This window comes from Poecilia mexicana, unplaced genomic scaffold, assembly GCF_051168715.1.
Source record: "Poecilia mexicana isolate PSO_F unplaced genomic scaffold, ASM5116871v1 scaffold_17, whole genome shotgun sequence".
NCBI classification, from domain to species: domain Eukaryota; kingdom Metazoa; phylum Chordata; class Actinopteri; order Cyprinodontiformes; family Poeciliidae; genus Poecilia; species Poecilia mexicana.
Window position 1 is genome coordinate 12,423,538 of NW_028263386.1, and position 23,852 is coordinate 12,447,389.

The following is a 23,852-nucleotide window of genomic DNA, read 5'->3' on the forward strand; positions in this document are numbered from 1 at the left end:
GGAACTCATAATAAATCCTCCTCCTACCCTTGATCTTGAGGTTGGCTGTGGTCTTCTGGTCTCCACAGACACAGCTGTAATCTCCACTGTCTTCTGGCACCACCTTGCTAATAATGAGTTCATTCACAGAGGCCTTCTGCTTCATCTGGTACTTCTCTCCAGACTTCAGAACCTGTGTTCCCTTCTTCCACTCCACAGAGACTCCAGGTTTGGAGAGCTCACAATGCAAAGTAACACTGGCTCCTTCCTCGGCCTCCTGGCTCTCCAACTTTTTCACAAATGTCGTTGGCAATGCTGCACAAGTGGGTTTTATAAAACAGCAAAATTTGATACAAATAATATGAAAACATCAAAGGTTTCGTGTTTTCTGATTAAACTTTATAAACCTCTTATAACAAAGACATGAATTCATACCACCACTTTTAGGCTAGCAGAAGTTGTCTGGTCCCCACAAAAGCAAGTATAATCTCCCGTCTCTTCATCACTAAATTCACGATTTTACGTATACAGAGGGTAATCCTGAGTCATGTTTTTCTCTTGGTATAAGATGTTCTGATCATTTCCTCCACTGGATATTGGAGGCAGCAGGTTTTGGATTAATTAATGTTTTAGTTGGAGAACAAAACAATAAAACTCAATATAGCTTATGAGTCATCCAATGTGGATTAAGAGGGAATGACATTTGTTCAATTTTTGTGTTAAGTCAGATTGGGGTGGAATTGAAAGTGAAGTTTTCAGTTCCTTACATATTCCTAATTTCTCACCTTTCACAGTCACCTTTGCCATGCTTTTCGCAGTGCCCACGTCACATGTGTAGATGTCAGTGTCCTTCTCCTCCAGGTGTTTAATGATGAGAGTTAGGACCTTCTCCTTCTGGGACATCTCGTACTGACCTCCAGCCCTGAGCTCTGTGTGGCCTTTCAGCCACGTCACCGTGGATGGAGTTTGTGCCGTTTCGCAATGCAAGGTCACAGAGGTCCGCTCATCTGCTTGGATGTCCTCAAGCGCTTTGGTGAATTTATGAATCGGTTCTGGTAAAAGTAAAATTGCTACCGTTTAGAGAGTAACAACCATCTCATTGGTTTGCTATATATTTTTGGGGAACACCAATGTTCAATATATGGCTGGAAAAAGGAAGAAAATTGTCTGGTCTCACGTCAGACTATAATGTTTAGCAGCAATGTATTAAACATTTCTGCTAATAATGAATATTCTTAATAAATTAAATGTAAAACATGTATGTGTGTCTAAAAGTAATGTTATGAACATGTACAAATCTCTACGAGTTCACAGAAAGAAATACTAAGGAAGAAAAAAAGGAGAATCTGAACTTTAAATGTTTAATTATTTTTGCTATTTTTATATTATTGTTTGATATTAAACTCCTGCTGAAAGTGGTTTATTGTGAATACTTTTTCTTTATAATATTCAGATGATATGCAAGGAGGATAAGTTTTATTTCCAGTTTGAAGTAAATAAATAAATAAATAAATAGTAAGTTGGCCAGCTGTGTCTACATAAGTAAAAAGATAGTTCATAAAGTGTATACATTTCATCCTTACCCTTAATTTCCAGCTTGGCTCTTGTGGTTGCACCTCCAACCACTTCACAGCTGTACTCCCCAGAATCTTCAGCAGACACATTGCGAATGGTCAGCTTCATGAGCTTCTCCTGTTGACTGATCTCATACTTCTTGCTTGTTCTGATGGCTTTACCATCTTTGGCCCACTTTACAGTGAAACTAGCCTGTGTAACCTCGCAGGCAAAAACAGCATCTTCGCCACACACAACAGAAACATTCTGAAGCCCAGTTGATAGAGACGAAGCTTTTCCTGTGCCATGGAAACACAATGTTTAGATGACTTATTTTGGTATCTATGCATCTATTTTAATCACCAATTCTGAATAACTATTCTGATACATTCAAAATTTATGAAGTGACTTACCTTCAACTTTTAGTGTCGCTTTGGAGCTCAGGTCTTTAATGCTGAAGACCACCTCACCAGCATCAGCAGGGGTCACATCCTTCAGGGTCAGAGTGTACTTCCGCCCCTGACTGGAGATCTTATAGCGACCTCCGTTTTTAACGGCTATGCCGTTAACAGACCACAAGCAGTCATCAATGCTCTCGCGTGACAGAATGCAGTCAAAGCTGCATGTGTCTCCTTCATTCACCACAACGGATTTCAGTTTTTTTGTGATGCCGATACCAATTTCTAGGATAGGAAAGAAAGAGTTTTTTTTTTTTTTCACTTTAACTCTAAATTGCTTACCCAAAAGGGTACTCACCTCTTACAGTGACCTTTGCCTTTGTGACTTCTGTGCCAAGATCACAACTGTATTCTCCAGCATCTTCCTTGGTCACATCCTTAACAATCAGTCCCAAAGACTTGCCCGTGTGAAGGAGCTCATATTTTGGTCCAGCTTTTAACACTTTATCCTCTTTTCTCCATATTGGAGAAACTCTTGGCTTGTTTGCTTCACATGTCAAAGTTATCATGCCTTTCTCCTCTCCTGTGACATCGTCTAGTGACTTGAGGAACACAGCTCGTTTCTCTGCAGGTTAAGAAAGGTGGGAGAAACAAACAGCCAGATTTATTTCTATACACTATAAGAAGATGAAGTCCAAACACTAGCATCTGTGTTCACCCTAATTGCATACAGTGAACTTCATACCCATTGAACTTTGCCACATTTTGTCATCTCACAACCATACACTTAAATATTTTTTACAGAGATTTAATTTTATGGATCCACAAAGTGGAAGCAAATGAGGCAATATATATAAGTATAGTATGCATTTGTAATAAGCCTTCAGCGACCGAGCATGAGAATGAGTGTGAGAGCTGAGCAGTGAAAGGAAGAAAACAAGCGGAAAGCAGAGAGCAGGCTGTCACTCCATGGGAGTTCTTGGAGGCTCTTCTGATTCACTTCAAAGCATCGGCTCTTACAGCTGATGCTTTTGAAATGACCCTTCACTATTGGATGGAGAGCAACAATCAAAAATAAATTTAAATCTTGCCACAAACTCTAAATTTAATATAGGTTTGGACTTTAAGTAGGCTGTTAGGAGCACTTCCATGCCTCTGTCACACTTATGACTTTATTTCAACACTGACCTTCTTCTTGTCACTTTCCTATAATGACAAAATTTTTGAGGTGCACAGCTCTTAGCTGTCCTCTCAACAGATTCTCCCACCTGACCTTTACATCTTCTCCAGAGTTGCCATGGGCCCCTTGTCTGCTCCTCTGATTAGCGTTCCTCTTGTTTGACAGATCAGGTTAGGCAGATGGTCATGTTTAGGTAAGAGCAATACTCTTTCCATTGTCAAAATGGATGAAACAGAACTTCACCAGAAACTCAAAGTTTGGAGTATTGCTTCTGTTTCCATCTCTTATGTCTTAATGATGCGAGAAACCAGCTCCATACATACTGAGTTTACATTACAGACAGGTCTATTTACCTCTGTGGGCAATTTGTTAAACTGGAATTTATTTAGGAATACTAAAGTAAACTACAAAAATACTTTGTGTTGGTCTATCATATAAAATCCCAAGAAAATATATAGACATATGTGGTTGCAATGTGACAAAATTTCACAAAGTTCCAAAATACTTTGAATACTTTTGCAAGACACTGCAATTATATGTTTTTGAGCAGTAAATTAATTTAGGTAACCAGGAAGTTTGAGGCCAGTTATTAAAAGACAGCAAATGGCATTGCCTACCTTTAACCTTCAGTGTGACAGATTCTTTCACTTTGCGTACTTGAAAGGTGATAGTTCCTCCATCCTGAGGAGCCAAGTTCTTCAGTGTGAGCTTGTGGACCTTGCCCTCATGTGTGATGGTGTTCACCTCATTGGTGAACAGGACCTTCTCATTCAGATGCCACTGTGCATCTTCATCAGGGTAGTTGATCTCACATGTGAACATTGCATCACTGTCTTCATCAACCTCTGTGTCAGCTAGGTGCTTGGTGATCTTTATTTCTCGTACTGAGAAGTTAAAACAAGAAAGTAGTTTTAATGTCAACAACATAAGCTATGTGAGTATGCAGTTTTCCATCAAATATAAATCATACCTTCAACAGTTAGAGTCCCCTTGGTTTCAGCAGGACCTGACTGACAGCGGTACTCCCCACTGTCTTCTTCAGTCAACTTTTGAACAGTAAGTTGAGCCCTCGCAGCATCTTGTCTTATGTTGTATTTATCTGACGCTGCCAGAAGAACCTGACCTTTGAACCACTTCACTTCTTGAGGTGTGGCAGAAAATTTGCAAGCAAGTGCAGCAAAGCTTTTTTCATTTGCCTTTACATCTTTGATATGCTCAGTGATCTCAAGTGGGCGCTCTAAACATACAGAAAAGTATATGATAACAACAGTATTAATGCAGAAAACAAAATATACCCAATTGTTGTGTGAGCCTGAAAAAAAGTATTCACCTTTGACTGTGAGTTGAGCAAGAGATTTGCTTTTCCCTGCAGTGAATTGAACTGGTCCAGTCATTGACGCTTTGGTCTTTTTAAAAGTGAGACGATGCATGGTGCCTTCTTTCTCCATCTCAACATCAACACCCTCCTGCACAGGAACCGCACTCAAAGTCCAAATCGGAGGTTTGACTAATTCCATACTGACTTCAACTTCAAAAACAGCTGCAAAAGGTTCCGTCACCTCGACTGAACTGAGTTCCCGTACGATACTGATGGACTGTTCTGTAAGAATCACAAAAAGATCAAAGTAAGAAATGACAAATGGCATCCATTATTCTCAAGGTAACAGATATTTGCATAATGTTTTATTAGTTACCGTATGTGATCCAAGAATGACCATTCATTTAATTTGACTAGCACAAAAACAATGATCAAAATTTAATTTACTGACATTTGCCCAAAGAACACATATCTAAAAAGTCACCTGGCTGTATATGTCTTTACACTCAGATATGTTGTTGATCGTTTGAGTAATAATTTATTTTGGAAACTACTTGAAGTCATTTCTAGATGGTCTACCCCGCAACTTCTGGATTTCTCTCAGGCTGTCCTAGCAGTGAGATATGTCTGAAAACCCTAAAAGGGGATTCTGGTCAGAATGCCCTTGGGCAAAAGAGATGCCCAAGGGCATTCTGACCTTGGGCGTTAGAAGTAGTATCCCCAAACTACTTCTAGTGGAAGTAGTTTGGGGATCTGGTCAGAATGCCCTTGGGGATCTGACCAGATCCCCAAACTACTTCCATTAGATTCTTTCACTGCGAAACAGCAGGGGTGGCCAAGTCCAGTCCTCGAGAGCCACCATCCTGCAAGTTTTAGAAGTATCCTTACTCCAACAGACCGGGATCAGCTCTACAGAGGTCTGATAACGAGCCATTCATTTGATTCAGGTGTGTTGAAGCAGGGATGCATCTGAAAGTTGCAGGATGGTGGCTCTCGAGGACTGGACTTGGCCACCCCTGCAGTAGGGGCTCTTCTCCGAACTCTTCTTTTCGTCTCCTAGCCCATCTTACTATCACAAGTCACTGATTTGCAACAGATATCGGTAACACTTTATTTGATGGGGTGTGACATGACACTGTCATAAACATGACATAACACCTGTCATGAACATGAATGAGTCTTTATGAATGTCTATGAATGTTGTCATGAAGTGTCATTTGGTAAATAATGACACTTAGCGCAAAGTTGCTCTAAAAGTTGCATTGAAAGTCCATTAAAAATGCCAACTTTGCATTAAATTGTCATTATTTACAAAATCATGCAAAGTTGGCATTTTTAATGGACTTTTAATGCAACTTTTAAAGCAACTTTGCATTAAAAGTGTCAATATTTACCAAACGACACTTCTTGACAACAGTCACAGACATTCATAAGGACTCGTTCATGTTCATGACAGATATTATGTCATGTTTATGACAGTGTTATGTCAGTCTTATACACACCCCTTCAAATAAAGTGTTACCCAGATATCTGGTCAGGAGGGAGCAGTCCACTATTTCCCAATTTAGAACCATGTCCTTAGAATTAGACGAGCTGACTCTCATCCGTACACCTAGTGTTCAGCTGTGAACCACTCCACTGCCCACTAATGGTCATGAAATTAACTTACCATCACAACCACATCATTCGCAAATGGTAAAAAAAAATTGAGGAGCAAGGTTTGGTAATAACCATGGTATTCCTTTATCAAGTTCTTATATCTTTGAATCTTTGATCTACTGATAATATTTTACTGTCATCACAATTAATCTAGAACTATTAGAAACGTACATATTTGGAGCAAATACATTTCTTGTAATGAATCACACTTACACTTATAGCCATGAATACCTTCTTTTGTGATCCTAATCACTTAGACAAATTACATAGATGTTATCGGGAGTAGCATTTAAAACTTTTCATTTGGTTTATAGGATAAACAAGTTAATTGATCTTAATAAATTAGTAGGTGAGATTGGTTACAGGAAGAAACAAAATACAAATCGGTAGATGTCCAGGTTTTATCCCATTAGTAGATTATTTCACACTGATAAATAGATCTATGCCTCATTGACTCTCAGTCTGATGGCTTGTTTTGTGGGTGTATCTATTCATAGCAACACTAAGTGTACAAGTATTCTTTGTCATCTTCCGTTTTACCTTCCACAAGCACTTTACAGGATGTCTTGTCATCTGTAGCATCGCAGGTATACATGTCTTCATCACCAGAATCCACGTCATTGATGGTGAGCTTTCGGTACACATCTTCACCTTTGATCTCATATTTTTTGCTGGCTTTGATCTCCATCTTGTTCTTGAACCACTTCACTTTTGCAGTGGCACGTGACACTTGGCATTCAAGATGAGCACGGTGCTTATACATTGCTATCTTATCCCTGAGTTTCTTCACAAACTTGACAGGCAGTTCTATAGTAACATGAACATGGCATGATTGTAGACTAGTAATTGTGTCTCAAAAAAGGCCTATCAGTGCAACAGGTCTTATTATAGCTCATGATAAGAAGACCATTGCTCAATAATTCTGCCAAAGCCAGAGAAAGCAGCGGTAGGTATTCTGGCAATGGAACACATAAGCAAAGCTATAACATAAAAATGCCAGATAAAATCCACAAATTGATGCAGCTCAATGTAATTTTGACTGTTTCCCACCATTTACTTTGAAGCTGAATACATTTTGCATATGCAATGTGATCATTGGCAGCAAAAAGTCAAAATTACAGAGTAATCACACAATTGCCTACATCAGTTATGCCAAAATGTCAGGCTAAAATTTTGATGCAAAAAAAAAAAAAAAATCACCAAGTTTGATTCTCAATGAAATGCATTTGGGGTGCCATCAGGCCTCAATGAGGGATAAAAATCTAAATGCAATTTGCAATTGGATAGTCAATCCTATCAAATTAAAAGCAGTCAGAATGATGCAATGTGTTTCCTATTTTTAGATAAATATACATCTAGTAGGTATGTGAAGATTTAATCTTAATATAGTATGTTGCGTAAAATAAGATTATGAAATTAAAATTGCAGTAGCCAGTGTGTAGATTTAGAGGAAGCAGTGCTTACAATATGCAGATAGGTATGGCATTCATTCTAACACTTTTGACCCAATGGACATGATCAATCCAATTGCAAGACTATGAAAGGTTATTGACTTCATGCCGTCTCCATTCAGCATTTGAAAAATTAATAAATATTCAAAAAAATAAACAACTGCTTACCTTTCACTTTAAGTTTTGCAGCTGAAGATGCTTTTTCAGCTGTAAATCTAATTTCACCCATGTCTTCAGGAGTTACAGATTTAAACAGCAGTACGTATGTTCTGCCTGGAAGAGGATAAAACATTTTCAAATAAAAACATAAAAGTTCTAATCATTTTAAGTTTTTTTTTAAAATCCTTACCCTCTTGTCTCATCTTGACATTTTCGCTGGCTTTAATTTTAGCATTTCCTCTGAACCACTGGTACTCCACGTCGTCATGAGAGATTTCACAGGTAAACGAAGCACTCTCCTTCTCCACCGCTTCCACATCTTGTAGCTTCTTAACAATCCTGATATCTCTGGCTACAGGGAGCAAATTAAGAATGAATTTCATTAGAACAATAAAAAAAAAGCACACTTTGACTGGTTTACTAAATGTGCAGGTAATTAATCACCTTGCACAGTGAGCTTAGCAGAGGTGTTATCATCAGTTGTGCGACAGATGTAAGTGCCTCCATCTTCAGGCGTGCATTTGTTGATAACTAATGTGCGCTTTCGGCCCAAGGAATGAATAGCAACGTTCTTTGTTGGCTTCAGTTCAACATCATCCTGCAGAATTGTTGTTGTTTTCAAAATGTTATATTACTTTTGAATAGGATATTTTTATTTTGCTTTTATAGATGAACAAGTAACTTTTCACCTTGAACCATTTAACTTCTGCGTTGTTTCTAGACACTTCACATTCAAATGTTGCCTTCTCCTTCTCAGGAACATTGATGTCCATTATGGGTTTGGAGATCATAGCAAGAGGTTCTGTATGATTAGCACATTTAAGTCAAAAAAAAAAAAATGGCAATGTTCAGACAATTCCCCAGCAGAACAAATAATCAGCAGAATTTACCTGTGACAATCAGTTTGCTTGAGGTATGGACTCCCTCTGCTTGAAAGGAAATAGTCCCGGCATCCTCTCTCTTCAGATTGGAAAGCGTCAGGGTATGCTTTTTTCCCACGGTCGTGATGCGGCAGTTTGCCCCTGACCTTAACTTGGCCCCATCTCTGGTCCACGAGCCTTCCACATCAGCTTGACTCAGCTCCACTTCAAGAGTCACTGTCTCCGTTTCATGAGCTTTTGTTTCTGTTAGAGCTTTTATTACCTGAATCTTCTTCACTGAAGGGGAAAACAACATTTAGTGATCATCATACAGTGAGAAAGTGGAAAAAGGTTGAAGAATAATGGAAACAGTTTTTGATAAAATTTCACTGCATTAGGTCTTTTTGTCAAATGTCTGATAAACAAAGTCTCTTTAACAGATTTGAAGCATAGGCAAAGAGTGAGTCTTGATTTATTTTTCATGATTTTGGGCTGTAACTCTCACATACTTGATATAAACTTCTGAGCAAATTTCTGAATGACTGGTCACACTCACTTTTGGAGTATTTACTACATTTAACATGCCTTCGAATATTTTCTTCATAACCCAACTGTTTCTGAATTGATGGCAAAAGTCGAATCTAGAGAGTGTTTGTCAAAATGGTTATGACAGCAGGTGTTTCCTTTGAAGCAATCATGGTTGACAAAAGAAGAATGTTTCAAGCAAAACTCTCTTTAAAATGAACCATCTGCCCTGCTAATTCAGTCGGAATGACAAATGACAGGCCCTTTTATAACACTTTCCCCTGAGTTGATTATAAGATTATTGAAGAATGAGAAAATGATTTTAAGGTCAGAAGCACAGAGCTTTTTTTTTTTTTTTTTTTTAATACCGATCAATACTTCTTCTCATAATTCTACATAGCAACCTGGACTAAATATAAATCACCACCATAACAGCTGAAACTGTAAAACTAAATTTCTGTCAATCACAAAAAATTTGATGTGAAGTGAACAAAATCCTGTGAATCGTAAATGCTAAGCAATCCTCTATATACAATAGGGAAACGCATTCTGTTACTGTGGTTCAAGAGTTGTATTGTAGCACCAGATATGCATATTGTATTAGTCTCTCCAAAAACATTATTAGGGATTATTCTTACTCTCAACTGTGAGTTTTGCTTGAGTCTTGTCATCCAAAGTCTCACAAGAGTATATCCCGCGGTCAGAATAAGTTACTCTCTTGAAAATTAGAGCCTGCTTCGCTCCTTCAACTCGGATCTCTATGTTTCCGGCAGGCTGCACAACAACACTGTTCTTCATCCACTTGACTTCATCTGAAGGCTTACTCAGCACTACTTCCAGTTTCACTTCATTCTCTTCTTCCACCGTCATATTTTCCAGCTTTTTCTTAAAAGTGACAGGTTCACCTTGGAAAAGCAGACGTGGTGATTTACACATATATTGTATTTCTTGGAAATTGCAAATGAACAAAAGTAAAACTGGCAGCTACTGAAGAAAACATTTCTAAGCTTACGCTGAACTTGAAGAGTTGCTTTGCAGCTTTTGCCTTCTGCATCAACACTAACTTCTCCTGCATCTTTCTGTGTGACTGAAGTGATGGTTAGTGCGAAGCTACCACCTCCATGCTCAGGTTTGTACTTGGGCCCAGCAGTGACGGGTATATTGTTGTGGAACCACCGAACATTGACGTCAGCCGGAGTGACTGCACATTTGAAAATGGCGTCCTTTCCCTCCATTGCGGCGACGTTGTTCAGTTTAGCGGTCAACCTCACGAGTCTTGGTGCTGAAAAGAATGAAGCCAGTTTTTAAGATGCAGTCAGGCGTTTTCACTAACAGGTGTGCACTGACTATAAAAACACATAAAGACATAAGACACATAGATTCTACAGCACCATTTACAAAAATACAAAGTTTGCAAAAAATTAAATGGAAATGAAATACCCTTCTGTGTATTTAGGTCAGTGAAATAAGAGGTGCAACAACGGTACGGACCTGCTGATGTTAGTAAATATTAAGGTCCAAGACTCTGTTCTGGTCCTATTCACAAAAAACATAACTCTTTAAACACACATTGGATGCTTTTATGTGTTTTATAGTGGAGGAATGTCCCTAAAATCCATTCAAGGTTCTCATTTATGGCTCGAATATTTTGGCACAGTTGTAAAGATTGCAAGTTTACATGTAAATTTTCAGATTTAATTACCTTTAGAAGTTACTTTAGCAGAGGTCTTGTCATTTTTACACACGCAGCTGTATTCCCCTTCATCTTCTTTAGTGACTGCTGTTACAGTGAGGATCCTTTTAGCTCCATCTGTTCGGACACAGTGCCTGTTTCCAGGTTTAATTTCACGGCCCTGGTGCTGCCAGAGAACATCCCCTGAGGCCTGATTTAGCTCACAAATTAGGCTGAGTGTTCCTCCTAACTCCACTGTAGCAGCTTTCAAAGGAACAACAAACTTCAAAGCTGAATCTGAAATGAAAGCATGGGATAACAGGGGAAAAGAAAATTAAACATTTGCAGAAGCAGATGTAGAAATAGTTTTATTTGACCTACCTTTAACCTGAACTTTGAATTCCACTTTGTCATCCGGAGTTTGACAGGAGTACGTTCCGCTGTCTTTGGTCTCTGCCGATTTCAGTGTCAAAGTGCGAGAAAGTCCATCTTTTCGTATTTCACACTTGCTGCTCTCCTTTATCTCCACTCCATCTCTGAACCACTTCACATTACCAACTTCTGTGGTCACTTCAGCTGTTAAAACAACTCTTTCACTTGCTTCAACAATAAATGTATCTTTGGTAGGCTTCTTAAACTTCACAGCCATGTCTACAGGACACAATTTTTTAAAGTGTTTTGTTATAGAACATAATCTCTGCAGTTAACACTTTATTTGTAATATACTGGTACCTGTCAATTGCAGCTTGAAGACCAGCTTATCGCTTCCAGCTTCACAGGTATATTCTCCAGCATCTTTCTTCTCCATTCTGTCTATTACCAGCTCACGGGTCTTGCCCTTTGATTCCATGTGGATCCCCTTACTCAAAGTGAGAACCTTTCCATCCTTGAACCATTTCACCTCCATTTTGGAGTCTAAAACTTCACAACTTAGAGTGGCTTTCTGAGAGAGAGCAGCTTCCACTTCTCTCTGAACTGATTCCTTGGTAGAGAAGCCAGTTGTAGTTTCTAAAGAACAAATGAAATATGTGTCAAAAACATTTCGGTTCATCTGATTAACATAAGTGGGATTTTTCAGCTGGAAATACACAAAGGATCCAACTGGGGACCAGTACTGGACAACTTTCCGGCTTAGTTGACCTTGACTAGTAGATAGCTGGAATGTCAAAAATATAATCTTTTCTGAATCAGTAAGCGTAACACACCTAATCTCTGTTACTGCGCAAAGACGATTCAGCGTTAAGCATTTTAGAATTAGTGTGTCAGATGAAGTACAAAGATGTAAGAGGCTATATGACAGAAAACTATATGTTCTATGACATGTCTGCAACTCATGTCAGAGTGAGTCGACATGTTGATCAACCCACATATCAACTCACTTTTACTCACTTTTTATAAAAGTCAGAGAGAGTGAAATTTTCAGCATGTAATAGGAAGGCTGAATGAGATACAGTCATTACACTGTTTAATCCATCTGAACTATCAAGCTCTGTCTGTCTGTCTGTCTGTCTGTTGTGGAAAACGCTACATTTGGAAATGTTGGGAGCCTTTTGAGAACATAAGGATGTACATTCTGTTGAAAATATACAAGTAGACAACCGTTTTGTGAAGCTAATGTGCTAATCACACTAATTGCTAATGCTAGACTTTATTTTTTTATATCGTTTTCTTTGTCTTTGAAGCAGTAAAGCACTGTTTCAGAGTGACTGTGGTTAAACACACATGATTTGTGTTGTGGCCTCTGCTCCTAATGTAAATAATTAAGATCCATTAATGTGAAAGGCAAAAAAATGATTATTATTTTTAAAGTTGTTTTTACAGATCTTTTATTGGATTAATCTTTAAAGACAATTTGTCAAAAATATGCAATCAGCAAGTCAAAGCTTTATTAAAACCGAAGGTCAAAAATCAGCTACAAAAATTTTGAATCAGCACTTCTACTTTCAGCTACTGTAAACAAACTTTTTACTTGTTCATGTAGGATTTTCACACTTGTTCATGCTGACTCTGTCCATTTTGAAAGTTGCTTACTTTGTGTTCTTCTCTGTCTTTTATTTTGAACCCTTCAAAAAAAGTGCTAACAAAAGGTCCAAGCAATAGAATGTTTCAGAAAAGCAAAGCTGTGAAATAAATCCAGTGTAATGGTATATGCCTACAACAGAAAGAAGTATTGTTTTCTTTTCTCCTACCTGCCACATGAATCTTAAAAGCCAACTTCTCAGTCCCGGCCTCACAGATGTATTCTCCAGCATCCTTCTTCTCTACACTGTCGATCATCAGCTGGCGACTCTTGCCCTTTGACTCTGTATGTATGGTTTTACTGGATTTCAGCAACTTACCATCCTTGTACCATTTCACCTCTGTCTTTGCATCAGCAACCTCGCAGCTCAGAGAGGCTTTCTGCGACAGAGTGGCTTTCACCTCCTTTTGGACTGACTCCTTGTTGAAGAAGACTGACTTAAGCTGGGTCTCTGTAAAAATAATAATGGAAAACATCTTGAAGCTGCAAACTTAGGTATATGAAACGTTGGTGTATAAAAAAATGCCTTACCTTCAACATGCAACTTAAAGGGCAGCTTTTCAGACCCAGCCTCACAAATATACTCTCCTGCATCTTTTCTTTCCACGCTTTCAATCACCAGCTGGCGAATCTTGCCTTTTGATTCGGTGTGGATTGTTTTGGTTGAAGTGAGCACCCTGCCATCTTTGTGCCATTTCACCTCTGTCTTGCTGTCGGAAACCTCACAACTCAGAGTGGCCTTCTGGGAAAGAGTGGCTTTCACTTCTTTCTGCACAGAATCCTTTTTGTAGAAGGCAGACTGAACTTGCACATCTGTGTGAAGTAGGAATATATGACTTTGTTATCAATAATCTACTTTTTAGTATCATTTCCTACAGCTTCTGTACAATACGTTGACCATCTACGTGTCAGTTTAGCTCTGGATTCTACCTTCCACCTGGAGTTTGAAGGAAAGCTTTTCCGCACCAGCCTCACAGATGTACTCTCCAGCATCTTTCTTCTCCAGGCTCTCTATCACAACCTGGCGACTTCTGCCTTTTGACTCTGTATGTACCGTCGTACTAGAAGTGAGTAGCTTGCCATCTTTGTACCACTTAACCTCTGTCTTGGTATCAGACACCTCACAGCTAAGCGTAGCTTTCTGAGACACAGTGGCTTTGATATCCTTCTGGACTGACTCCTTGTTGAAGAAGGCTGACTGGGCCTCTGATTAAACAGTCATGAAAGAAAACATATCAGTAATTTCTCCTTAACAGTCCGATTTATATGTGCCAAACATTTTTACCTGCCACATTGATCTTAAAACTCATCTTTTCAGACCCAGCCTCACAGGTGTATTCTCCTGCATCTTTCTTCTCCACGCTGTCAATCACCAGCTGGCGGCTCTTGCCTTTTGATTCAGTTTGAACTGTTTTGCTAGAAGTCAGGAGTTTGCCATCTTTGTACCATTTCACCTCTGTCTTCACGTCCGCTACCTCACAGCTGAGGGTGGTTTTCTGTGAGAGAGTGGCTTTCACCTCCCTCTGTACTAACTCCTTGTTGCAGAAAGCAGACAGAGCCTCTGAAAGTAAAGCCAATAAAAAAATACAGTATTGGTATGAATGGGATTTGGGACCAGCAAACAGCTGGTCTTGCATGTCAAAACATCCTGATCAGGACAACTTCAGTGAAAACCACATTTCAAATTAACTGGTTCAGCCTTCCTACCTGATACAGTTATCTTGAAGACCAGTTTATCCCCTCCAGCTTCACAGGTATACTCTCCAGCATCAGTCTTCTCAATGTTTTCAATCACCAGCTGACGGGTGCTCCCCTTGGCCTCCAAGAGAATTCTCTTACTTGACTCCAGCAACTTTCCATCTTTGTACCATTTCACCTCCGTCTTAGTGTCTGACACATCACAGCTAAGTGTTGATTTCTGGCTGAGGACGGCTTTGACGTCCCTCTGAACTGACTCTTTATTGGAGAATGCAGCTACTGCTTGGGTTTCTGAGAATAAAAACAAAATGATCTCAAATTTAAAGCACCTGCATGACAACAATTTACATCAGGTTACAAGCAGAAATATCAGTTTTACCTTTTATCTTGACATGGAATGTGACTTTATCAGCTGCTGTCTCACAAGAATAATATCCTTCATCATTTTTCTTGGCACTTTTAATGATAAGTTTCCTTTGGGTCCCTTTGGAGATGATAGTTGTTCTTTGGTCCTCACTAATTTCAACTTTATCTTTTTTCCATACAACAACAGCACTTGCAGAAGACACCTCACAGGTCAGCTCAAGATCTCCTTTAAGGGATGATGACATTCCCATGGGGCCTCTGGCTTTATTGAGAAATTTGGCAGGCTCATCTAAGCAGAAGTAGAATAAAACAAAATTAATTCCAGTAAATGTAGTCGATGGTTTCCGAAACAAAGCTTTTAACCCAGGATGTTATGTGTCCGTTAGTGCAACGTTATAACCACTTTAAAGTTCTAATTCACTTACCTTTCAGTGTCAGCTGAATTGACATCCTATCCTCAGATAAGACACACTCATAAAGACCCACATCTTCCTCTGTGACATTGTGAACCATCAGGATTCTCTTACGATCTCTTATAATGGATTCATACTTCTTCCCCATTTTCACCTCTCGCCCATTCTTCAACCAAGCCACCTGAAGAACCAAACAGTCCAGTTTACCAACTGCACTCGTAACACTGAATTAGCCTTATCTTCCCATTAGTACTAACCAGAATCCATAAAGGCATTAACACAGCATAAAGTCACCACCTCATATAGTGTTCTGTATGCTGGCTAATAGTGTGATGACAGTAAGTTTGCAGCTGTGCCTTTCTATTTCCAAATAGTAAACTTGAAGTGCACTGAATGAAATGTAAAAACCAAGGGCTGTTATCTAACCCAATCCTGTTTTAAGCTTCCTGCCTGGTGTGTTCCTTGGTCTTCATAAAGCTGTTAGAAGCCTTCACTAATTAGCTGTGTATACAGAGAATTATTGGTAATCTCTTTTATACTAACTAGTTGACTTCTGATGGATATTGGTTTAACTAGACTTTAATTTAGAGTATCATCAAAAAGGGGGGTGATTACATTTGCACACCAGATCTTTCAGAGTTTTAGTTCTCCAAAATGTCTCTAATATCACAGTCATGCTATGGCTTCTGCTGGCTACATGACTAAATCCGAAAAGGTCTGAGGAGGAAACGCAAGGCTCTGTAAGAGGATACATTACTGTCTTCAACAGGATTTATTTTTTAAATATGAAAATGGTCAAAGTGGTGAATATAAGATGTTTTGCACACAAACCTGAGTTTCATAGTCTGACACTTCGGCACTCAGTTGAGCCGTCTCTTGGACGCTGCAGGTTACGACCTCTGGATGGTCGGACTTGTTGGTGAACCTGATAGGGGGTGCTATAGCATATTTTTGTACTTAAAATACATGACTGAGTAAAAAATAAAGCTTGAGAAAACAGATTACTCTGATAAAAGCTAAGTGCAGAAAATAATCATTTTTTTTAAACGACATACCCTTCACAGATAGGATGCAAGTGCTCTGAGAACCTCCACCCACAAATTTGATTTCGGTTCCATTCATTTCCATGGTCACGACACGAATGAGCAATGTGTGAATGTTCTTAGATTTGGTGATAAGATATTCTGATCCACTCCGCAGGAGGCGTCCATTTAGGGACCAGAAGCCTGAACAAACAGCCGACAACTCCACAGAGATAGAGAATTCCTCTCCAGAGACTGCAGAGCTGTCCATCAGGCCCTTCCTGATTTCTGCAGTGGGTTCTGGATAACGGAGACAAACAAAGTACTTTATTAAAAAGCAAAACACAGAAAACAGATGCTTTTCAAAAAATATATAAAAGACTTACCAAGGTAGAAGCTGCCAGGTACTTCCAGAAAGGGACTCTGGCCAAAGTCATTTGTGGCAGAAATACGGAACTGGTAGCTAGCTTCCTCTGCAAAACTGCTTATGGTGATCTCTGTGGTTGTGAGGATTTCTCCAGCATTGCATCTCTGCCAGGTAGAAGCACCAACCTTCCTCCTCTCCACGATGTATCCTTTTATGGGTACGGGACGGTCACTGTCAGGGGGAGACCAATGAATGGTGATGGACGAGTCAGTCTTGTTCTGCACCACAGCATCGACTGGGGGATCAGGAGGATGCTTCCTGGGAGCTACAGTTGGGAAAAAAAATTAAGATGTTCCTTTGAGTGCAATAAATGTTCATCGTCTCTTTTTTCTTACATGACTATTGACAGGTTATATGGGAACCTTTTGCCTACCATTATTTATGATAGTTCATCTAATATCTAACCTACAACATTGTTTATGTAGCATTAATTTGACATTAAGAATAGTATTTACAACATCTAATGACATGTTTTGATGAAAACACAAAATTAAAACAATAGGCATTAATGCACATGCATTAATTTACTTTATTACAATTTGTTCTACATACATCCTATAAGTCAATTCACATGAAACTTAGACTAATAGAACTTGAAGTAACATACTTAAAATGTCATATGATTTATACTTCTTAGCGCTTTTTTGTCTTTTACAACTCAAACGTTTGTAAAACTTGAGAGCCCTTTTTTTTTGGTGTGGGGGCCATGATGAACCTTAGTGCTGTTAGCTCCATCATATCTCAGTAGCCCACTATGTCTTCAGACATCTATTTATAAACGCATTATTTGTTTCATGTATATATGCATACATTGCGATTTTTTTGGCATAGATATTAAAGCCATGGCAAATTTGGTTTTAGGTTAGACATGCTGGGAATGCAGATTAAAGGACACTGCAGGTAAAGGGCTCTTGGAATAGGTGGAGGCAGAACTAGATGCTCACCAAGGCCAACATTTCAATATTTATTGCAATAACTGTCTCTCACTATGTTGCACAATTTACCATACATAAGAAAAGTCTTTAGAAATTATTTAACTCACCAGCGACAGAGAATCGCGTTGAAGTCTTACAATCTCCAGCCACAAAGGCCACCTCTCCAGAATCATTTGCCTGGCAGTCTTTAATTGTTAACGTGTACTGTCTAAGAACACAGGCGATTGAAGTACGGGAATCTTCCTTCAGTTTCTCGCCATTGCGAGTCCAGTAGGCAACTGGACAAGGATGCTCCAGCTCAACACAAAAGATGACGGTGTCACTGACTGGAACGATGGTCCTCCGAGGAAGCTTCTTTGTGATATTACCTGGTAAATGGGCGTAAGATTATACATGATAATATTTGCAGCACAAGGAACAGCAAATATAAGCATTCATCTCAACTTTGTTAACCAGTGTGGTCACAACAGTAGCTGCACTTGAAAAATTATTTTTGAAACGAACGTCTTCAAAATTACACATAAGATGCCTGAAAAAATCCAAAGAGAACAGTTTCCCTACCCAGGACAGTGAGCTCAGCCACAGTGCGGCTGCCCTCTTTCATCTCACAGATATAAACTCCATCGTCATTAGTGGTGACATTATGTATGGTAAGGCGACGCAGGGTCCCATCCTCATCCATGCGATATTTAGTGTTTTGCTCCAGCCTAGTTTCCTCCATGAACCAGTCGGTCTGAGTGGCGATGAGTGGCACCTCACATAAGAGTGTGGCTGAGGTCTTTTCTTGTACCTCCACATCCTGCAGTTTCTTCTTGAATGGCACCTTTGGCTCTGACAAACAGAAAAACAACAAAATCTGCACATTTTTAAAATGACATAAAATGTTCTAAATTGTAGAGCAATCATTCGTTAGAAGGTAGGAAATTACACATTAGTTAAGTAAAAGTGAAGGAAATTCAAGATTAAATGCAGTGCACTCCAAAATTATAGTCACTTCTTGTAAAGATGTGTAGAAATGCAACAAAATAAGTTTAAATTGAAGAAGTATAATGTCAGTAAAATGTAAGAAAAATCTAACTTTTATGTGATTAATTATTAAAGAAAAATATTTGATTTATCCTTTTTAAGATAGTCAGATTGTCTGAACTCAGATATTTTGTGTTCTGGTATTTCTGTGTTTTAGTCTGTTTTGCATCATTTTCATCATATATGTTCTTATACTGATTTTATTTTATTGTTTTCTTTTCTTTTAATCCTGTATGTTTTTATTTACCTTGCAAGCCACTTTTGTTAGTTATGTTTTTTTCAGACATGCTATAAAGTACAAATTGACATTCAAAAGGCTAATATCTTGCAGACAGTTTTTAACATGGGAAAGACAGCAGAAATCCTTACAAATTACAATTTCGGTTATCAAAGTAAATAAGGGCTTCATGAACAAGTAACATAAAATAGTACAATTCTTCTGAATAACTGAATATTTTTTTTATAAATATAGGCAACTTTTTTATGACTTTCATGGAAAAGAAACCGCTTGAAAACAGCACACTCTCTCCATATATATCCATCGTTCCTCATCATCAGAGTGCATGAAGATTTTGAATCAACACAAATATATGATTCACTGATGTCATCCTCTGAGCTACTTTTCTTCCTGGAGGAAGTGTCACTTGCAGTGGCCTAGAAAGGGTGAGTTCATCTGAGAAACTGTGAACTACTCATCACCAGTAGGAAATAGATGAAACACAACACCTACTTCCAAAGGGTCGAGGTGAATATAGCCATGTAATTTATGGCCACTGACATTTAGGTAAATCTTAGGGAATGATACATTGAATTAACATGGTAATTACAGTTATAGGTAGTGTATGGCATATTACAGACCTTTTTAATGAGAAGCAAATGTGTGGTTATCTGCAGCTGAATGTGCTTATCAACAACTGGAATCTACAATTTTATTTATAATATGTGAACTTTAAGAAAAATAATTTTCTATCATTTTAACTGTACATGTAGGTCTCTATGGTTCCCTAAACTGATGGGATATGGGCTACCTTTAGTGCTACAGAGAAAAAAAAATACTAAAACACTAAAAAGGTATATTTAAATAAATGTTGAACAAGTGCTAATCCCTATTCATCTACTTCTGAAGTCCAAACTTGGATACTATAGGTATTGGCAATCAGTAACATGGAATGAAACATTAAAAGAAAAATCTGGGTGTTTCTGTTAAAACAGTTTCTGTTAAATTAAAATATTAAATTGAAAAACACAAATTTTCTTACCCTTTTGGGGTCAAGAACAAACGAGTAGAAATTTCTTGAAATTTAAGTTTTGTTGGATTTGTTTTCATATTTAAATATATAAAAATTATAAAAGGCTTGCTTGCTGATGGCCCACCCCCCTTATCTCAACTTGTGCTAGCAAAGCACCTCATAATATTATTGATTACACTTTGCAGAGGAGAGTGTTTCTCACACTCTGCTCACAATTTAATACAAATATACTATATTTTTCATGTTGATAAAGCAACAACAAAAAATGTTTTTTTCTGTTTTTTGGCTTTGGATTCTAATGCAGAAATTCAATTATCAAAACATGCATGAACTGAGATGAGACTGGCACAGTTGCTGGTTCTGTTGCCTGGCAGCAAGAAAGTTCTTGGTTCAAGTCACAACCTGTGCTCTATCTGCATGTCGTTCCTGCGGATACTCAGGTTCTCACCAGGTACTTTGGTTTCCTCCTACAGTCCAAAACATGACTTGACTTATTGGGCACTAATTTCCCTTCAATTATGTATGCATGGTTGTTTATAATTTGTGTGTCTGTGTTGGCCTATGGTAGACTGTTGCACTGTCAAGGGCATATATACCATGCCTCTCCCCAAATGTCTGTCCTACAGGGATAAGCAGATGTAGACGACGTTCACACCCAAATTTTTAACTTCTAAGTACTTTTGCATTAATTTTCCCAACTACAATGTTTGTGATTTAAACTTTAACACGTAGATAAGCCATTTCCTAGAAATACATTGTCAATGGATGTTAGTTGTTTTTTTGTTTTTTTTTTTAGTTTGTCTTTTTACAGCATTCCCAAGCAAACAAGACAAGTCAAAGTCCTGCTGTACTGCAGCTCTACAAAGCTTGTATAGGTGGTGGTACTTGGAAAGCTTAGTATCCATTGAAGTTGTACTTGATACAAAAATGTAGATAATGGAGCAGCATCTATTTAAGATGTTGCTGACATAAAGAAGGGGTGGCCCAAGCATAGCCCAAGGGACAATGATGTGCCACATTTTTAGTTTTTAATTTATTTTATAGTTAACAGTATCACACATCCTGTTAATCAAAAGCGAGCGTAATGACACATTTTACTTAGTCATTAAATTTAGCTAAATAAACCAAGTGTCTTCAAAGAAAGAGTGTGACTAAATGTAAAAATAGAATAAGACAATTTCCCGGCCAGGAAGCAGGTAAAAATAAATTTTAAAAAATCTCAACAAAATATTATTTGCAATCACAAATTTTTAAAAATAAAAATGTGGATATCACTGCATTAGTGTGCATATAATGTGTTTTCATGATAGTTGCAAAACATGCTAAAGTAGTTTAGATGTACACAAAAGATTTCTTTTTTTCTCAATGAGTGAACATTTTAAAACCTTACCTTTGACTGTAACCAGTACAGCGCTGTAGGTCTGGCCTGCCATATTGGTGGCATTGCAAGTATAGAGACCATTATCACTCTGCTTGCAGTACAGGATCTTGAGGATGAAGTTCTCAGCATGATCCTCATAAATGACGTGCCTGCGTCCCTCACTGATGTTAGTTCCGTCCTTCCTCCAGATAATGTGTGGTTTGGGGTGACCCGTCACAAAGCAGCTGAGTTTTGCATGTTTGCCCTCAGTAACAGTGCAAGTGCGGGTGAAAACACCTTTAGGTAGACTGGCCAGTGCAGACGCCCTCAGCTCCTGCTCCAGGCTCAGGGAACTCAGGGCATCGGTCATGTTGGCTTTGGAGAGGGAGCTGTTTTCCTCCGTGCGAAAGATGGAGATGTCCTTCTTCATTTCCTCTTTGCGCTTTTGCATGTGCGAGAGGAGAGAGGTACTCTTGTCTGCAGACATGTAGCGAGCATCCTGAGTATCCACCACCAGAGCTGCAGCAGCCTGGGAGCGGCCCACAGAGTTCTGGGCCCTGCAGATGAACGTGCCGCTGTCCAGGTTGCGCACACCTTGGATCTTTAAGGTGCTGCTTTCGCTGTCGGACATAATTTTGATGCGGTTTGTTTCACCTAGGTAGCGCCCGTCCTTCTCCCACTCAAAGGTGGCCTCAGGGTGAGCCACAACCCGGCAGTGGAAAACAACTTCTCCTCCTAAAGCCACTCTTGTGGAAGTAGGCTTCACCATGAAAACGGGGGCCCTCTGAGACATCTCCGTTTGGAGGGCCACCTTCAAGGTCACAGCAGCATAAGCTTCCCCGATGTTGTTTTTGGCTCGACACATGTACTGACCACTGTCCTCCAGCGTAAGGTCATAGATGGTCAGACGGTAGATGTCTCCGTCTTCCACAGTTTTAAAGCGGCCCCCAGACGAAAGCTTGAGCTTGTCTTTTTCCCAGGAGATTACTGGAGTTGGGTTGCCAACAACAGTGCAGCTGAGTGTAGCATCCTTGCCCACACCCACTGTGAAGGCCTTTGGGCGGGTGAGAAACCTGGGGGCTCCTCCAAACAGGTTTTGATCCATTTTTACTTCTGTGATGAATAAAGCATATAAAAAGACATTAATACAGCTACTACAACAAACAGTAATAAAGGAATAATCTAAGGACAAGTTGATTTAAATGTGACAACTAAATAGCAGGGTCAAAGAATACATATAGTAACATCAGTTCACACAGAACTGATTTTTTTTCTACTCCTTGACCCCAACCATGACTCCAACTTCCTAGAAAACAAGCAAAGTTTGGTGAACAAACAAGTGGTGAACAAAAGAAAAAAAAATAGCTGTCTACAGAAGATGACCAGCAGCTGAAAGTATCTTAACCATTTGTTAAAGCTGCCACCATGTTGTGACAGTTTGCTATGAAACTGATAATCTGTGAAAAGATCAATCTCCTCCACCTCCTCCCTGAGCTGCTACTGCTGTCTAAAGAAATGGACTGTTCTGACCAAAAACAACCAATCAGAACCAGGAGAACAGCCGTAGCGCTCTCAATCAACCTCTTTCACTCACTACTAAGTGTGCTAAAGGGAGGTTTTATAAAGATTGTTTGAATTTCTGTGAGTAATAAATAAATTGTTTTTGTTGTGTAACTGTAAAAAGAGTAGAGAGACAGGAACAATCCACATAGATTGAACACCGTGTTGCTCACCCTTTCCACTGGGACAGAGAGCAGGGGTTATGCTGTTATCAGGGCCCGAGCTGCTGCTGTCTGAGTAATATGTTAAGTGTGGTAGGAAGTACAGGTACAAGTTAAATATATGAATATGTTAAATTCTTTCCATCATTCATTAAATGCTAGTGGAATGGAGGCAAACAGTAATCTGTAGCTCAGCTAACTATGCTAAATGGTTGACAATCTCGCACATTCTACCCACCTCTCTTGGAGAAAAACTGGGCTATAAATTGACACTTGTCTTTTTTCACATCTATACATCTTTCTTTTTGAAACCCTGACTTTATCATTTTTCTTGGTGACACAGTAACAAACACAGTCGTTCTTGTCTTCCACTGGTGCTGAACACCGTCACTGTCAAGCTCAAGCAGGAACGAACCATTTCATTCAGACACAGGGGGGTGTTCGGGGCAAATATAGATGTGTGCTTTTTGGTCTGTGAGTGGAACCTTAAATTTTTACTGCTAAAACAATTTTAAAAACACAATAAGATTAATTTTGTAATTGACAGGGCCCCCAAACTTTTTTTCTATTTCTATAAGAAAATAAATAAATATTTTCTTATAAATAAATATTTATTTATTTATTTATTTATTTATTTAAGAAAATAAATAATTAATTTTCTTATAAATAAATATTTATTTATAAATAAATATTTATTTATTTAAGAAAATTTCTTATAAATATTTTCTTATAGAAAATATTTATAAGAAATATAAATATATATGGGGATGGGGGCTGTCGGTCAGGGGCCCTTGGAATTGTCCTAATTTGACCGAAAATAATCCCCCGCAGAAGAGAGAATTTTCGGTCAAAATAGTAA

General features: G+C 38.7%; 1 protein-coding gene across 7 annotated transcripts in view; it reads right to left on the reverse strand.

Annotated features, from left to right (window-relative positions):
- obscnb (obscurin, cytoskeletal calmodulin and titin-interacting RhoGEF b) overlaps positions 1-23,852 on the reverse strand; it is a 56,351-nt gene that overhangs the window by 29,745 nt on the left and 2,754 nt on the right. For 6 of the 7 annotated variants that reach the window (XM_088014555.1, XM_088014554.1, XM_088014553.1 and 3 more), the window contains exons 2-32: positions 21,303-22,385; positions 18,198-18,467; positions 17,744-18,004; positions 16,661-16,966; positions 16,308-16,574; positions 16,084-16,190; positions 15,265-15,433; positions 14,853-15,128; positions 14,483-14,764; positions 14,061-14,336; positions 13,706-13,981; positions 13,307-13,588; positions 12,945-13,226; positions 11,488-11,763; positions 11,137-11,406; positions 10,786-11,052; positions 10,096-10,365; positions 9,722-9,988; positions 8,589-8,855; positions 8,388-8,500; positions 8,143-8,296; positions 7,889-8,050; positions 7,708-7,812; positions 4,442-4,711; positions 4,082-4,348; positions 3,729-3,995; positions 2,290-2,556; positions 1,947-2,216; positions 1,563-1,832; positions 765-1,031; positions 28-294 (exon numbers count right to left, since the gene is read on the reverse strand). In XM_088014555.1, the coding sequence (XP_087870681.1) occupies positions 28-294; positions 765-1,031; positions 1,563-1,832; positions 1,947-2,216; positions 2,290-2,556; positions 3,729-3,995; positions 4,082-4,348; positions 4,442-4,711; positions 7,708-7,812; positions 7,889-8,050; positions 8,143-8,296; positions 8,388-8,500; positions 8,589-8,855; positions 9,722-9,988; positions 10,096-10,365; positions 10,786-11,052; positions 11,137-11,406; positions 11,488-11,763; positions 12,945-13,226; positions 13,307-13,588; positions 13,706-13,981; positions 14,061-14,336; positions 14,483-14,764; positions 14,853-15,128; positions 15,265-15,433; positions 16,084-16,190; positions 16,308-16,574; positions 16,661-16,966; positions 17,744-18,004; positions 18,198-18,467; positions 21,303-22,377 (8,425 nt within the window). In that variant the 5' untranslated portion in view covers positions 22,378-22,385. Of the gene's footprint in view, positions 1-27; positions 295-764; positions 1,032-1,562; positions 1,833-1,946; positions 2,217-2,289; positions 2,557-3,728; positions 3,996-4,081; positions 4,349-4,441; positions 4,712-6,628; positions 6,896-7,707; positions 7,813-7,888; positions 8,051-8,142; positions 8,297-8,387; positions 8,501-8,588; positions 8,856-9,721; positions 9,989-10,095; positions 10,366-10,785; positions 11,053-11,136; positions 11,407-11,487; positions 11,764-12,944; positions 13,227-13,306; positions 13,589-13,705; positions 13,982-14,060; positions 14,337-14,482; positions 14,765-14,852; positions 15,129-15,264; positions 15,434-16,083; positions 16,191-16,307; positions 16,575-16,660; positions 16,967-17,743; positions 18,005-18,197; positions 18,468-21,302; positions 22,386-23,852 lie in introns of all 7 variants that reach the window. The other variant, XM_088014557.1, reaches the window with a different exon arrangement.